Source organism: Hyposmocoma kahamanoa, unplaced genomic scaffold, assembly GCF_003589595.1.
Source record: "Hyposmocoma kahamanoa isolate Upper Pololo Valley unplaced genomic scaffold, ASM358959v1 94, whole genome shotgun sequence".
Lineage (NCBI taxonomy): Eukaryota > Metazoa > Arthropoda > Insecta > Lepidoptera > Cosmopterigidae > Hyposmocoma > Hyposmocoma kahamanoa.
In genome coordinates, this window is record NW_020654878.1 from 5,641,930 (window position 1) to 5,659,672 (window position 17,743).

A 17,743-nucleotide genomic window follows, 5' to 3' on the forward strand; every position below is an offset into this window, starting at 1 on the left:
AATTTCGAAGAGAAAATTAAATATTTTTGTACTAAACCTGTTTCGGGTAAAAGTAAGTATCTATCAACCTATACACAAAAACATTCACAGCAAATACATGTTCCAAACACAACACTATCGATAGTGTTCGATTTTGCTTTAGTGTTGAATTTTGTCAAAGAGTATCAGTACCGTATTATCGTGGACAGACGTGACATTTGACGTGATGTGACACTTATTGGGAATGAGCTAGTCAGATAGATAATATTAAGTGTTTACCAATGATTTTTATCCATGGTTGGGGAATAAAGGTTGGCAAAGTCGCTATTAACTATACAATACATTTTATTTTGCTTTGATCCAGAGTCCTTCGGCTTACTATTTATCATTATTATGTCACTAAAAAGAAAATCAAATTAATTTAAAAAAATACAGTCGAGCTGTCTATAATATTGATGTTATGTTATGTACTTTACCTTGCGCAAAACAACTACCTTTAGATCATACAGCTTGGTCTGATTTACATTTTTTTAAAATTTATCATTCATCATTACATGCTTGCGAAACGATTTGGATATCGTTGGTATTAATACAATGTTTCCAATCATGTACTGGCATGTGAAAATATATGTGTTGTTTCTACGTTAATATATTAATACAGAGATATTAATATCTCAGTGTCTTTTGTTGAGAGTTAATTTATTTGTAAGTGAATATGCTCGCTTTATAAAGTGTTCACAATTTTTTTTAGAAAGAGCCTCGAATCCTATGTGGAATTTCTTTGAAACAATTGAGGAGAATCATTTATATATGTGCTTGGGTTGCAACAAACAGTTATCGATTTACCCCCATAATATCGCTAATTTGAAGCGACACATTAAAATGAAGCACAAGAAACAGTACGAATACATGATGAAATATTTGACATCGCGCAAAAGTTGTATTGAAAGTAAGTAATTGCCGTTGATATTATCATTATAGAAATTAAAAAGTAATACTTTGTGATGAAACGTATGGTTTCTTTAGACTAGCCTTGCTTCTGGGTGGTTTCCATTGTAGTGGTAATGTCCATTGAACTTACTCTAATATGCGATGTAAACTACAAAATATGTACATATGATACGGGCGATAATTCTAAAATATGGTAAAAATATGTAGGAAAACCCACTGTTTACAAATAAACCACAATAAAAAAAATCGACAATTTCATTCTTCGTTACTCTCTTTTACATTTCTCTTAATGTTAATTTTATTTTATTTATATATAGTATAACAACATACGTTTAACACTCTTTGAATAGGCCAATTACAATTATCCACTAAAATAATTACTGACAATGAAGGTATGATATTGAGAATAAAAACAAAAATTAAGGATAAATAAATTTAAATGAAATTGAATATCTTGTCTCTTACAAAAGAGAAACAATACGAGGAAGTGAGAGAAAAAGAACATTAAAATAAGATATATAGTACATGAACATCAATACATATTAATAATAAAATCATACATACATTAAACATATATACACAACACTATTATATATTTAATATAGAAGTATATAATGTCATACTATAATTTTGTACAATACACAATTTAAATTTCAAAATTAAAACGCGAAAAAAATCTTTCATCTTGGATTTAGAAATGAGTGCCATATTCGTTATGAGGATCGCCAAATGCCTTGAAAATGATACCCATATTGCATTTATTTGAAAAGTCATGTCCGCCATCTTGGATTTAAAAATAAATGGTATATTCGTAATGAGCACATCCAAATACTTCGAAAACGATACCCAACTTGCCATTATTTGGAAAATCGTGCCCGCCATCTTGGATTTAGAAATTAGGAAAGTCTTGTCCGCCATCGTGTATTTATATATTAATGCCATTTCCGTATGGATTACCAAAAACAAATTTTTGAACATTCTTGTCAACCATCTTGGATTTAGAAATTAATGCTACATTCGTAATAAGCACTCTCAAACTCCTAGAAAACGTCTATAATTCTCAATCGACATTGTCGATTGACAGTAACGATCGACAATGTCGAGCAAATCTGTAGTTACCTTAATAAATACTACCCAGTTTTTATTTAATTCATATATGAACAAAAACCTAAAAGCGAGTTTAAGCGCGACTATTGAATTTGATTATATAAATAGCCTGATATTATCTGTGGATAAACACATCAAAAATACACGATAACAATAAAGAACCTAAACCTGAAAGTTATTTATAAACGAATTTGGAGAACTGACGATGACTTTTTTAGTCAGTGTTAGTTCCCTGAAATAAGTTAAGTTGAGAACTTTTGAGTCTGGGCAAGACAATTTCTTTAAAATGAGTGTATGATGAACAAGAATAATGATTTTTCACGTGAAACTAGTGAAGGCAAATACTAAATATATTCCGTAAAAATAGCTAACGCAAATTCCCTACAATGTTGTCGCGGCGGTGTATATTGGTAGAAATATTGCAACCGTCGCGATATTGCCTATTCTCAAGAAATTACGCAATAATTTTATTTTGAAACAGAATATCAAAATGGGGAGAAAAAAATCCGTTACTTTGCAACATTTTCGGATCTTGTTGCAGCGAAATTAATTTTCCGTTTTAGGGTCGTTTTCAGATAACCACTAAAATGTGTCCCTTTCAATAACTTTTATGTTATTATATGGATGCTAAGCATTATTTATTTAATATGATTGCTTGCTTACTTAGTCTGTGTTACACATAAAAAGACTACTTTACTACGCCACAGTAATAAATAAAAGTTAAAAAAGTGGGCAATTTCTCATTCATGGGAGCCGGTCCCACGTCGCCCTAATTTTAAGAAAACAAGAAAAAAAATTAAACATTCGTGGAAATCGCAATATTTCCCATCAAGGATAAACTATAATAACTTACACGTCGAAAACATACCGTCACTTACCAATTTTATTACAAACAAACATGTTTTCTTGGGAATACAAAATGTGTTTCAGTTCTTCTTATCATTAGTGTCAATTCAACTAAAAGCCTCCTAATAACAAAAGTTCATACCGCATCACTTTCACCCTTCGCACACGTGAGAAGGGGCTCTTGTCGGATTGGAGTGTACACAGTGAAGTAACCTGTGCATCTTTTTTGCAAAAAATCGACTTAAATACCGATTTCAGCGCTAGTGACTAAATCGTTCACATTTATGTAAAACAATCTATCTAAATAAGTATTAAGTAATAGTTTTATAAACTTTTTTGTACATCAATTAGACAAAGGGAACATTAAAATCCATGCACTTTTATAACGGTCCAGCATATTTTACACACTTGACAATTAAAAATGTATCCAAATATCATTATTGTCGCTCTCATTCTTGTCTACTTTTAAGTCATATAGTTACTTTAAGCCAAACATTTACTTGAAATATAACAATTAGATGGTAATAGTGGTGGCGATGACGGTGGTGATGATGACGATGATGATTGTAGCGATGATGACGATGGGTGTGATGATGATGTGAATGGTAATGATGCTGATGATAATGGTGATCATGATGATGATGTTGATGATGGTGATGACGATATGTTGATGTACAACAAAGTTTATATGACATGAACAAAATACTTATTTAGATTTATTTTATAATTACATATACATAGATCTTCACTTCATTGGTCTTACACGGATGAGAAGGATTTTGATACAAGAAGTTATATTAAAATATTTGTTACATATTAAATGTTGTTAAATGTTCTTTTGTGAACGATAAAATGTGTGTTGTAATAATAATTTCCCATTACTGTGCAGTCTTTCTCATTTATATTTATGAGAAAATCATTCGTGTTACTGCAATCTCATTCGTGTGACCTAAAATATCGTTTTTTGTTGTGTTTAACTTAAATATTTCTATGATTTTATAATTATTGACATTGCTTGAACTTATTTGTACGTTTAAGACCTTAAAACAAAAAAAAGGGTTTTACGAAAATCACTCAAAAAGTGCCATTGTGATTCGGACAGTGAAATTCACTCTTTATTGAATATTTACATAAAAATACAAGTTGAAACGCGTTACTTCCTTGTGGAATGTGATGTTAGTGTCTATTTTATGTTTGTCTGATCTATTTTTACATCCATTTACCGCACATTTCGTCATATTTAGCAAAAATTAAATATAAATATTTAGCAGAAATATGTAATTACTAATTACATGTTGATCCGTGTCCTACTTATAACATAACTGCGAACTTTGGAAGATTAAATTATTTTTTATAAAATCAAGTGACGGGACGAACAAGTCGTGCACCTCATGCTAAGAGACACGCCTGTCCATAACAAATGCAGTGCCACTCAAGAGCCTTAAATCACAAAGATCTGAAGGGCACTGCCACTGCGCCCGTCACCCTGCGACACAAGTTGGCAAGTCCCATGTGCATGTAATTTCACCAGCATCATTACCCTTCAATGTTGACATTTCTGCTTGGCGGTAGAAATAAGTAACGTGGCAGTACTTCCCTAGACGAACTTTTTCACAAGGAACTTTACTGCTGCTATTATTATCCCCATATTCAGATTCTTAGCCATAGAAATATGATATTCTGTATTCCAGGCGAAGAAGAAGCACCACTTAGCTTTGACAAATACTATTTCAACCTTGAAAGTGAAGGACAGTACAAATGCAAGAAATGTTCAGAAGTAATACAGAGCACCGAAGAAGACCAGTCGTCCTTATTTAACCACATCAAAGATAATCACCCAGACCAGATATTGGCGTATCAGGAGGAAGAAAATGCTGAATACAACATTGTGATTCTCAAAAATGATGATGTTACAACGATTGGACAGTGAATTTATGGGTTTTCGGTAAAGGTTTTTGGATTGATTACGTTCTTACAAAGGATGCCTGTGTAGTACTCGTATATTATATGCGTTAGTGTATTAAACTAAGTCTTTTCATAGGTTTAGGTCTTAGGTTGGTCAGAGCAAAGACAATTTGTTTAATTAGGGAGTTTCGGATGGTTCAAACTCACGTCGTGCTTTGCGTATTCAAACACTTCCTTAAGGATTTTTAGTAGCAGTAGCGCATGGGACTTGTAGAGTTATGTCTCAGGGTGTCGAGCGCAGTGGCAGTGCACCTCAGATCTTTGTGATTTGAAGTTCTGAGCGGTACTGCAACTGTTATGGATAGGCGTGTCGCTTACTATGAGGCGCACGACTTGTTCGTCCCGTCACTTAGTATGTGAGAAAAAAAAAATATTATTGTATTATGTTATATTATTGTTATTTATTTACCGAATTATTTTTTCAGGTGGCTTGGATAAATTTATACCCACATTGAAAGGCAATCGTTTACTTATGCTTAACGGATACACTTTTAATAGCAGTAAACGAAATTATTTCTATTGCTCTAAAAAGAAAGGCGGTTGTAAGGCTAGACTTAAACTCGGCAGCGGTGAAATTGTCTGTGGAAGCTCTGAACATTCTCATGCGCCACCAAAGTATCATGTTACAAAGTCAGGACATTATGTTAAGGTTGGGTACTGAAATTGCGAATTAACTTCGTAAGCTCAAAATTTAACTTTACACGTTGTTAATAAACACCATAATATATGATTTTACTTATGTAACGAAAGAAAGAAAAACGTTTATTCATTAAATTGAGTCCCTGTACACACTTAAATTTATACTTAACACTAAACCAATAAATGGCTGCTTGTTAATAAGGGTGTGTAGTGGCGCAAAAGAAGAAAAGGATACGACTCAGCAGTATTTCTATTTCAGGCGAAACAGACGCTGATTTTTAGTCGTTCCTAACATGCTCTGTGTATCCTCTGCTTTATAACTAGGGCTCTTCATATTGTGGCAGATTCTTGTTCCGATCTGATTTCCGGTGACTGCACTTGTCCATTGAAAAAGTCACAACTGTTAAGTATCTGGGTATTACTATTGATGACCGCCTCTCCTTCAGAGATCATATTTTAAATCTCACACGAAGAGCCCGAAAACTCACATACATCTTTAAAAATCTTCGACATGCTATGGATTTTAAATTATTCAAATTGGTTTATTTGGCACTTTGTCAATCTATTCTATCGTATGGTATATCGACTTGGGGAGGAGCTGCAAAAACCCATATGTTGCAATTGGAGAGGGCACAAAGACTAATTTTAAAAACGAGACTCTTTAAGCCATGCTTATACTCCACGATTAGCCTTTTCCACGACGCCAAGATACTCACAGTTCGACAATTATATATTCTGTCCACACTTTATTAAGACAACATGAGCAAATTAAATACAATCCTGAACATTCCAACACTCAAAAGAGAAGGAATTACATTGTCTGCCACACAAAACCACACAGGACGTCCTTTGCACACAGGTTTTTTTACTTTCAAGGGCCTAGACTATATAATTACTTAAATAAATCACATAACATCTACAATATGGTAAGATGGAAATGTAAAAATACTATATCTGCTTACTAAGACGTATGATAAAACAGAGAAACTTTTGACTATAGCATCATAAAGGTCTATTCACATGCGCGCAGACACACACACACACACACACATACAGAATATCACGCTCACTCCCTCACACACACACTAATCCACCCACCTAATACACACAAATACCCAAACACACACACTCACACACACACACACACACACACACACACACACAAATTACACCCACACACTGACTCTTTCTCACGCTCACACACACCCACACCCACAAACGAAAACACTAACTTTTTAAATTACTCCCTATTGTACAAACACACATACCTACTATGTGAAAAATAGACCTAAGTAAAGAATACTCTAACCGAGAGGTGGAGACCAGGAGTCCTAAGATAGTCCTAGTTTAGGCTCCTGTATCTCAACTTGTTAATTCTGGCTGTAAATTAGTTTGTGATCGATATTTGTGGGAGAAAATAAACAACTATTAATTAATTTACTATTAATTAATCGTAACTTAGTAGTTTGGTAATATGAAGCATCACATTCGTAGCAAACATCCTTGTGTTTATGATAAGGAAACGAATGATGTGGTTGGTACCAGGATCGAAAATAAAGATATCCCGGCTTCTGAGACCAAAGAGTATTTAGAAGTCGTGGAACAGTTTACAACAAATAAATTCGAAGAACCAACTTGATCACATGCACTATTCTATGGTAATATTATAAATATTTCAGGATGCAGGAGACTTCAGACAAAGATGATTAAGTGTTAAGTCGATTTCATTATAATGATCCTGCCAGTACCATTTTATTGCCTCCGAAAATTATGTTAAGGCTTGATTGATTTACTTTTATCCTGTATTTTCAATTAAATTTTTCAACACAACGAGATGCGTTTTTATTTAACTCTAATCAATAGTCGAAACTTTTCATTTTATTGATGTATAAGTGTAATAGAATATTAATAAAAATATACTTTTTCCGCAAGATAACAAGAGAACGAGTGTCCTTCGGAATTTCTATGAGGAGCTTGGATCGACTGGACAACGTTGCAAACTTTGCTTCAAGATATTGAGTAAAAACATGGCTAGGCATTTGCGTTTGAAGCATCCTAAAGTTTATCAACAAATGCAAGGTAGTTTGGAAAAGAGGAAAAAGCCAGCTTACGGTGAGCATCTTTAATACACGGATTGAAGTTTACATTATATTTACATTATATGTTTAATAATATGTTACATTGTTTTAGAGAGAACAAAGTCATTAAGATGTTGGGTAAAGAAATACTGCAGCAAAATTGGTAACACAAAGTACCAATGCGATATATGTGATAAAGTATTAAGTCTACCACACGGACTCTTTGGCAATATGAAGCGTCACATTCGTAGCAAACATCCTTATGTTTATGATCAGGAAGTTAATGATTTGATTGGTATCAGAATAGAAACTGTCGATACCCTAGCTTCTGACACCAAAGAGTATTTAGAAGACGTGGAAGAGTTTACAACAAATAAATCGGAAGAAGGAGGTGACGAGGACTCAGCACAAGAAGAAGCAGACTCCGAATCAGAACAGGTTGATAGTGGAACCGTGTTAAATGAAACTGATCCCAATTTTGAAAAGAAAATTAAATATTTTTGTACTAAACCTGTTTCGGGTAAAAGTAAGTATCTACGAGTATCAACCTATAGACAAAAACATTCACTGCAAATACATGTTCCAAACACAACACTATCGATAGTGATAGTGTTTTGCTTTAGTGTTGAATTTTGTCAAAGAGTATCAGTACCGTATTATCGTGGACAGACATGACATTGGACGTGATGTGACACCTATTGGGAATAAACTAGACAGGCAGATAATATTGAGTGTTTACCAATGATATTTATCTATAGTTGGAGAATAAACGTAAAGCCTTTGGCAAATTCGCTATTAATTGCACAATACATTTTATTTTGCTTTGACCCAGGGGCCTTCCGCTTACTATTTATAATTATTATATGTCTAAAAAGAAAACGAAATTAAGTAAAAAAAATACAGTCTAGTTGTCGTTAATATTGATGTTAGCACGCCATTGCAATACAGCGTGTGTGTGGAATGCCGCATCTAATACTCAGTACATAGATATCGTTGGTATCAATACAATGTTTCCAATCATGTACTTGTATGTGAAAATATGTGTGTTTTTTCTACGTCCTTAGACTTACTAAAAAAATTGTATTAATATAGTATTAATAAAATACATTAATATAGAAGATATCAATATCACAATGTCATTTGTTGCGAGTTAATTTATTTTTGAGTGAATATGACCGCTTTATACGATTTTTTTAGAAAGAGCATCGAATCCTATGTGGAATTTCTTTGAAACGATTGAGAAGAATCATTTGTACATGTGCTTGGGTTGCAACAAACAGTTATCGATTTACCCCCATAGTATCGCTAATTTGAAGCGACACATTAAAATGAAGCACAAGAAACAGTACGAATACATGATGAAATATTTGACACCGCGCAAAAGTTGTATTGAAAGTAAGTAATTGGCGTTGATATTATCATTATAGAAATTAAGAAGTAAAACTTTGTAATGGAACGCCGCATGGTTTCTTTAGACCAGCCTTTCTACTGGTTGGTTTCCATTGTAGTGGTAATGTCCATTGAACTTACTCTCATAACTGGCTAGGGCTCGGATAAATATGCGATATAAACTACAAAATATGTACATATAATACGGACAATAATTCTAAAATGTGTAGGTAAAACCAATTGTTTACAAATAAACCACGATAAATAAAATCGACAATTTCATTCTTCGTTACACTCTTTTACATTTCTTTTATTGTTAATTTTGTTTTATTTTATTTAGGTTAACAACAGCCATACTTAATTAATACTATTCAAACCTTAACATACGTTTAACACTTTTTAGTAGGCCAATTACAATTATACACTAAAATAATGACTGATAATGGACGTATAATATTAAGAATAAAAACAAAAATAAGAATGAATAAATTTAAATGAAATTTAATAACCTGTATCTTATAAAGGAAAATCAATACGAGGAAATGAGAGAAAAAGAACATTAAAATAAGATAAATAGTACATAAACATCAATACATATTAATAATAAAATAATACATACATTAAACATATATACACAACATTATTAAATATTTAATATAGAAATATATAACTTCATACTATAGTTTTGTACAATATACAATTACATGTTTTTTTTAAATTTTCAAAATTAAAACGCTTTATACTCGTATTGGCTTGAATGATCTTTCGACGTCGCAAGATGTGACTGGACCAAACTTAACTTTGCATAACTCCGCAAGTGAGTTTGGCACGGCCAGGTTGCCGTCTAATCTTCCTCGCCGTACACTGTTAATATTTTTTTAGTATATTAAACCTTTATTTTTGTCAAACATGTACTATCGTCTGTGCTTAGCGACCGATCTGGGAAATCTTCGATATATTTTTCCAACTTGTAACGCTATACGTCTTTAATACACGGATTGAAGTTTACATTAATGATTTCTTTTAATATGTTACATTGTTTTAGCGAGACAAAAGTCATACAGATGTTGGGTTAAGAAATACTGTAGCAAAATTGGTGGCAGAAAGTACCAATGCGATATATGTGATCAAATACTAAGTCTACCACTCGGACTCTTTGGTAATATGAAGCGTCACATTCGTAGCAAACATCCTCATGTTTATGATCAGGAAGTTAATGATTTGACTGGTATCATGATAGAAACCGTAAATACCCCAGCTTCTGACACCAAAGAGTATTTAGAAGACGTGGAAGAGTTTACAACAAATAAATCCGAAGAAGGAGATGACGAGGACTCAGCACAAAAAGAAGCTGACTCCGAATTAGAACAGGTTGATAGTGGAACCGTGTTAAATGAAGCTGATCCCAATTTCGAAGAGAAAATTAAATATTTTTGTACTAAACCTGTTTCGGGTAAAAGTAAGTATCTATTAACCTATAGACAAGAACATTCACAGCAACTACATGTTCCAAACACAACATTATCGATAGTGATAGTGTTTTGTTTTAGTGTCTGTGATGCGTGACAGTTAATTAGTTTTTTTTTTGTGATGGCTACGGCTGCTCAAAAGTGTCATTTATTATTTTTTTTTGTTTTTTAAATGTTGCTATGCACGGAACTGGCAGATGGGCAGTAACAAAATATTATTTAAATTGTTATTATTATTTTCTTATCAATATATATTTTATAAGTTGATTTATATATAATACAGTAGTTTATTATAATAAAATTTATGTCGATAAGCAGGGATAGTGACGATGAGGTTTATGTTTCTTGTAGTTCTCATAGCAGTAGTGACAATGATGTTAGCTTTTATAACATTCCATCCCTTTCGAGCACAATTGACTCGGTATTTTGTGACGTTCAGAGTATTCCGGCTCATTTTTCAGATATGCTGGCATCATTTGATAATAAAAATCTTAATGCTATCCTTATCTCTGAATCCTGGTTAAAAATGTGCCTTCAGTCCTCGTCTTTACCATGATTTAATTTAATTCGTAACGATCGCATTGGTTGCGGCGGAGGTGGCGTTGATATTTACCTACGATCCCATATAGCATTATCGATAATTAGCACATCCTTTCAATCGCTATCCAATACTGGTGAGCACGTTTTCGTTGAAGTTCTCTTTTGTCGTACTAAACTATTACTTGGTGTCTACTATTGTCCCTCTCTTCGTATTAACTTTTTTGCTTCTTTTGTAAAATTATTGGAGGACTTCTCGCCTTCCTATGAACATAGCATAATTATGGGTGACTTTAATACTTGCCTTCTCAAGCAAGATAGTCGTTCTTCTTGTTTTGAATCTCTTATAATGGCTAACAATATGACTATTATTCCACTTGATGCTACACATAATTTTCTCAACTTAACTCCTTCACTTCTTGACTTAATAATTGTGTCATCTTTGAACTTCGTTAGTAAGCATGGTCAGTGCGCTGCGGACGCTTTTTCTTGTCATGACTTGATTTATCTTTCCTAAAAAATCCGCCCACCCAAAGGTAAACTCAAAATTCTTCTGCAGCGCAATTGTCGTGGAATTGATTTGGACTATTTGCGGAGTGATGCTCGTGAAATTGGCTAGGGTAACGTTGTAAATGCTGTATCAATCGATAGCAAAGTGTCTGAGTTTAACAATACATTGATGAACCTTTACGATAAACATGCACCAGTATGGCCAGTTAAAATGAAACACCTCCCTTCACCTTGGCTAGACCAGAATGTTAGGACTGCTATGATAAAAAGCTCACAGCTAAGCCCAGATTTAAGTACAGTCCTACAGACGAGAATAAGCGCATCTATAATGAGCGTCGTAATCACTGCAATAGGTTGTGTAGGGATGGACAACGCCGACATATTCATAGTTCTTTAGAAACTGATGATCGAGCTAAAGTCTGGAAGTTTCTTAGGTCGCTGGGAGTTGGTAAGTCACGTCAAGATAGTTTCCCAAAAAATTTAAACCTTGATGCTGTTAATCATCATTTCTCTAATTCGGTTGCCTTCGACGGGCCGACTAAAACATCTACCTTAAATTATCTTTCCACGCTTCCAACTGCCAACCATCCTCCGTTTTCTTTAAAAGAGTTTACTGATTCTGATGTTAGAATCTATTTCGTCCAATGCTGTTGGCATTGACCATATGAGTCGTAATGTAATGGGTCGGTTTACCTGTGATCCGGTTTATTCTTAATTTTTCTATCAGCAGCGGGGAATTTCTTTCCCTTTGGAAGGAAGCTCTTATTACTCCTCTCCCGAAAAAAGCCAACCCTTCTAACTTTTTTATTTCCGACCTATTTCTTCTATACTTCCCTTTCTATGAAAACCATAAATAACCAAATTACTCCTTTTCTCATACGTAACAACCTTCTTAATTCCTTTCAATCCGGCTTCCGACCAGGACACAGCACTGTGACTGCTCTTGGTAGGATCACTGATGACATTAGGTATAGTATGTCGCAACAGCAACTCACTGTAATATCATTGCTTAATTTCAGCAATGCTTTCAATAACGTTGATTTTGACATTTTGATTGCACTTTTACGCTCTCTTAACATATCTCCAATGGTAATCTCTTGGTTTCATAGTTACCTGCATGGGCGTCGGCAATGTGTTCGCATTGATGAGAGGTTCTCTTCTTGGTGAGCAATCAGTGCTGGCGTTCCACAGGGCGGCGTTTTATCTCCTCTCCTCTTCTCTTCTCGATCTTGATTAATTCAATTTCCTGCAGTCTTACCTCATCCTACCACCTGTATGCAGATGATTTACAAATTTACACTCACCGGCAACTTGAAAACCTGCACGAAGCCATTGAGGAAATCAATAATGATCTTCGTCATATTTCGACGTGGAGTAAACAATATGGCCTCAAGCTAAACGCAACGAAAACGCAAATGATTGTTATTGGCAGCTCTAGAATGGTATCCAAGATAGATTGGTTTCGCTTGCCGCAGGTTATTATAGACGACATGTACATTAAAATTAGTGACAGTCTAAAAAATCTGAGTATACTCATTGATAGGTAGCTATCTCGGGCAACTCAATTAGTTGAGACCAGCCGCAAATTGTTTGCGTCTGTCGCATCTCTCAGACGGTTACGTAATTTCTTACTTATTGTCATGAAAATTGCGCTTGCCCAAACTCTTCTTCTTCCAGTTCTTGATTATGTTGATGCCTGCTATCTGGATTTAACCGAAGAACAGCTCAACAAGCTTGAACTCCTACAAAACTTTTGCATCCTTTTTATTTATGGTCTGAGGAAATTTGATCATGTTTCCATTTATCGCAAGGAGCTGAAGTGGTTACCCGTTAGGCTTCGCCGGAATGCTCATATTCTTAATCTTCTTTATGGCATCTTATTCCTTCCTCACACACTACCTTATCTTAAGGAGCGATTTGTAATCTCCCATCAATCCAACTCCCGACTTCTGCGCTCATCTTCAACTCTCCAACTTAAGATGCCATTGCATACCTCCCAGTGTTACGACAAGTCCTTTACTGTTCAGGCTATTCGTTTGTGGAAGGCTTTACCTTTGTTTATTCAACAAGCAAAATCATTGAATATATTAAAAAATATGGCAAAAGAACACTACCTAACTTTAGTGTGACTTGAATTGCTTAGGTATTTTTATGTTTTGAAATTATGTTTTAGAAATTTTATATTTATAGATGTAAGAAAATATATGGTAGTTTACGATATTCATATACATGTATTGGTTTTATTATTTCTTTATAAATATATGTATATTTGCATTTATTTATCAATTTTTATCTATTGATTAGTAATTCTTTATACACCGCCGTCCTTTTCCTGTGAATTATATAATTCCAAAGGTTGTCTGGCAGAAATCGCTTAAAGCGATAAGACCGCCCATTGTACCACCGCTTATTTTTAATTTAATTGTATTGTATTTATTTTCTTTTTCGGTGTACAATAAAGAATTTTTGTATTTTGTTGTACTTGTATATGTGTGTTTTTTCTACGTCCTTAGACTTACTAAAGAAATTGTATTAATATAGTATTCATATAATATATTAATGTAGAGATATCAATATCACAATGTCTTTTGTTGAGAGTTAATTTATTTGTAAGTGAATATGACCGCCTTATAAATTGTTCACGATTTTTTTAGAAAGAGCGTCAAATCCTATGTGGAATTTCTTTGAAACGATTGAGGCGAATCATTTGTACATGTGCTTGGGTTGCAACAAACAGTTATCAATTTACCCCCATAGTATCGCTAATTTGAAGCGACACATTAAAATGAAGCACAAGAAACAGTACGAATACATGATGAAATATTTGACACCGCGCAAAAGTTGTATTGAAAGTAAGTAATTGGCGTTGATATTATCATTATAGAAATTAAGAAGTAAAACTTTGTAATGGAACGCATGGTTTCTCTAGACCAGTCTTGCTACTGGGTGGTTTCCATTGTAGTGATTAATGTCCATTGAACTTACTCTCATAACTAGGGCTTGGATAAATATGCGATATAAACCACAAATATATACGTAAAATACCGGCAACACAACTATATGTTTTTTTTTAAGTTTTTTCAAAATTAAAATGCTTTATACTCGTATTGGCTTGAATGATCTTTCAACGTCACAGGATGTGACTGGAGCAAACTTAAATTTGCATAACTGCAAGTGAGTCTGGCACGTCCAGGTTGCCTTCTAATCTTCCTCACCGTACACTATTAATATTTTTTTAGTATATTAAACCTTTATTTTTGTCAAACACGCACTACCATCTGTGCTTAGCGACTGATCTGGGAAATCTTCGGTATATTTTTCCAACTTGAAACGCTATGGTTGTTTATCCGTCGGCATTTTTAAGTAAGAGAGAACACAAAGCTATTTAATTTTCATGTTTGAGAGGCCACAGGTACGTAAAAAATAGCGAACGAAAATATCACGTATTATTGAAAATATTGATTATTGCAAGTTTTGTGAAGAAATATAGCATAAACATATAAATATGGAAAACTATGGAAAATAAAAGTACCTAACCCTTTTCCAAATATTATTATTTATGTACGAAACAAATAAGGAATATCAACCATTTAAATCCAAAATATGTAATTACTAATTATATATTAATCCGGGTCCTACTTATAGCATAACTGCGAACTTTGGAAGATTATTTTTTTTTCTTGTATAATATCAAGTGAGAGGACGAACAAGTCGTGCACCTCATGGTAAACGACGCGCCTGTCCATAACAATTGCAGTGCCACTCAAGAGCTTTAAATCACAAAGATCTGAGGGGCACTCCCACTGCGCCCGTCACCCTGCGACATAAGTTGACAAGTCCCATGCGCCTGTAATTTCACCAGCACCCTTACCGTTCAATGCTGGCATTACTGCTTGGCGGCAGAAATAAGTAAGGTGGCAGTACTTCCCTGAATGAACTCTTTCACAAGGAGCTTTACTGCTGCTATTATTATCCCCGTATTCGGCTTCTTAGCTATAGAAATATGATCTTCTCTATTGCTATTGGGACCTCTAAGTGGCAGTCCGGTATGGTAACCGTTCGACCACGGAGGTAGAAACTCTGAGTGGTACCGCAACTGTTATGGATAGGCGTGTCGCTTACTACGAGGCGCACGACTTGTTCGTACCGTCACTTAGTTATTATATAAGGAAAACAATTATAAAATATATTAGTATTGTATTATATTATATTATTGTTATTTATTTACCGAATTAATTTTTCAGGTGGCGTGGATTAGAAATATATAGCCATATTGTAAATAATACACGTATAATAGCAGTAAACGAAATTATTTCTATTGCTCTAAAAAGAAAGGCGGTTATAAGGATAGACTTAAACTCGGGTGGAGCGGTGAAATTGTCTGTGGAAGCTTTTAACATTCTCATGCGCCATCAAAGTATCGTGTTACAAAATCAGGACATTATGTTAAGGTTGGATACTGAAATTGCGAATTAACGTTAAGCTCAAAATTTAACTTCACACGTTGTTAATTAACACCATAATATATGATTTTACTTATGTAACGAAAGAAGGAAAGAAGGAAAAACGTTTATTCATTAAATTTAGTCACTATACACACTTAAATCTAATACTTAACACTATATTAACAAATGGCTGCGTGATTTTAAGTTAGTAAGTGTGTATAGTGGCGCAAAAGAGGAAAAGGATACGTCTCAGCATCTCAGGCGAGGCAGACGCTAATTTTCAGTCGTTTCTGTTTCAGCGTCGGCTGAGACCTAAGGAAATGGTACATGCCCCGTGTATCCTCTGCTTTATGCCACACTACACATTTACAATACACGTGTGATACATTATTATATAAAAGCGACGAATACATGTACATAAATTTAAATAAGTTGAAGACAAGAGGAGTATCCGGCATCAGAGTTTTTTAAATGCAGATCTTGAGATTGGCTGACTAGATGGAGGAGGCAGATTATTCCTGCATTTAGGTGCCTGATACCGGAAGCTACCCTCAAAGGTTCTGGTTTTATGGAACGGCGTTAACAATAAAGAACTATTAACTCTGCGTGAATTATAGGAATAAGTACGCCGTTTTATCTTGGCATATAGACAAGGTGGACTTTTGTATCTAACAACAGAGTGCATCAATGTAGAAAAATGCAAAGTCCTTGTAGATTCCATATTAAGAATACCGTGTAGGCTTAGCACTGGTGTTATGTGACTGTACAGTTCGACATTTCTTCTATTTATCGAACACACAATTCGTTACTGCCGGCTGGTCGAGCTCTTGGTATGGCGCATGCCGCAGCATAAGCACACCCCATAATCTAAACCTGTCCACATGCCGCCGACAGAGGGCGACCCCACAGCAGGTTGGATATAGTGCTCGTACATTATACAAGTATATTCTAAGAGTAAAGGAATATTGATTACATAAGCGTGACTTCGCATTAGTCATGTTCAGGAGAAAACAGGTTATTTTTAAAATCGTGGTCCATAACGTGATTAAACACACCCGCGACAGAGTTTCCCTAGTGCGGGGCTATGTTCAGTGTGCGTTATTATCATCATTTTTTATGTGTCATATTTGCTTATTCTTTCATTTTACTAGTTGTACTTACGCCACAAATTATCATCCTTTTATTAGTATTATTATATTATCACTTTTTGTAATAGCTTACAATATTTGTAAAACTTGATGTTTGTAATTTATTTACATTGCAACTGCGTTTTCAAACACGATTTTATCAGGCTGGGTGAGAGCCTGGATATCTGTCACACAGGTTAGTTCCTAGTATAGACTCCAATCTCTTACAAAGGTACTCTAATACTTAAGCATTTTCATATAAATTACATTATAAAACTTTGTACCCTTTGTAAAGATTATTATTATTATTACGTTATTTTGAGTAATCATCATCGTGTTTTATCAAATTTTAATTACGAAATGTTAAAAATCTTGATAAAATAAATATTTAGTTTATTGTTTTTGTGAACTCATATTATTTTAAGTCGATATGTGACCAAATCCTGTTAAAGAACTCGAAAGACGAATAAACGACTACCTTTTCTAGTAGAAAAGTCAATGCTGATGAGATTGGGTAACCCACATATTATAATCAACGTGGTCATATGCACTATTCTATGGTAATATTACAGATATTACAAGACGCAGAACATAGGAGAATTCAGGCAAAGATGATTAAGTGTTAAGTCAAATTCATTGTAATGATCTTACTCTCTTTACTTTCATCCTGTATTTTGAATTACATTTTTCAACACAATGCG

At 34.2% G+C, this 17,743-nt stretch overlaps 2 protein-coding genes across 2 annotated transcripts in view; both read left to right on the forward strand.

Annotated features, from left to right (window-relative positions):
• LOC113237974 overlaps nucleotides 1-5,069 on the forward strand; it is a 9,534-nt gene extending 4,465 nt beyond the window's left edge. The window contains exons 5-7 of the mRNA XM_026474691.1: nucleotides 1-52; nucleotides 731-928; nucleotides 4,575-5,069. The exon at nucleotides 1-52 is cut by the window's left edge and continues 1 nt beyond it. Coding sequence (XP_026330476.1) covers nucleotides 1-52; nucleotides 731-928; nucleotides 4,575-4,813 — 489 coding nt within the window. The 3' untranslated portion in view covers nucleotides 4,814-5,069. The remainder of the gene's footprint in view (nucleotides 53-730; nucleotides 929-4,574) is intronic.
• Nucleotides 5,070-7,471: 2,402 nt separating this feature from the next.
• Nucleotides 7,472-17,530, forward strand: LOC113237975. The gene is made up of 7 exons (XM_026474692.1): nucleotides 7,472-7,599; nucleotides 7,678-8,091; nucleotides 8,763-8,960; nucleotides 10,000-10,413; nucleotides 14,125-14,322; nucleotides 15,715-15,947; nucleotides 16,215-17,530. The coding sequence occupies exons 1-6, from the start codon at nucleotides 7,515-7,517 to the stop codon at nucleotides 15,726-15,728; spliced, it is 1,323 nt and encodes a 440-aa protein (XP_026330477.1). The 5' UTR covers nucleotides 7,472-7,514; the 3' UTR covers nucleotides 15,729-15,947; nucleotides 16,215-17,530.
• The last annotated feature ends 213 nt before the right edge of the window (nucleotides 17,531-17,743 follow it).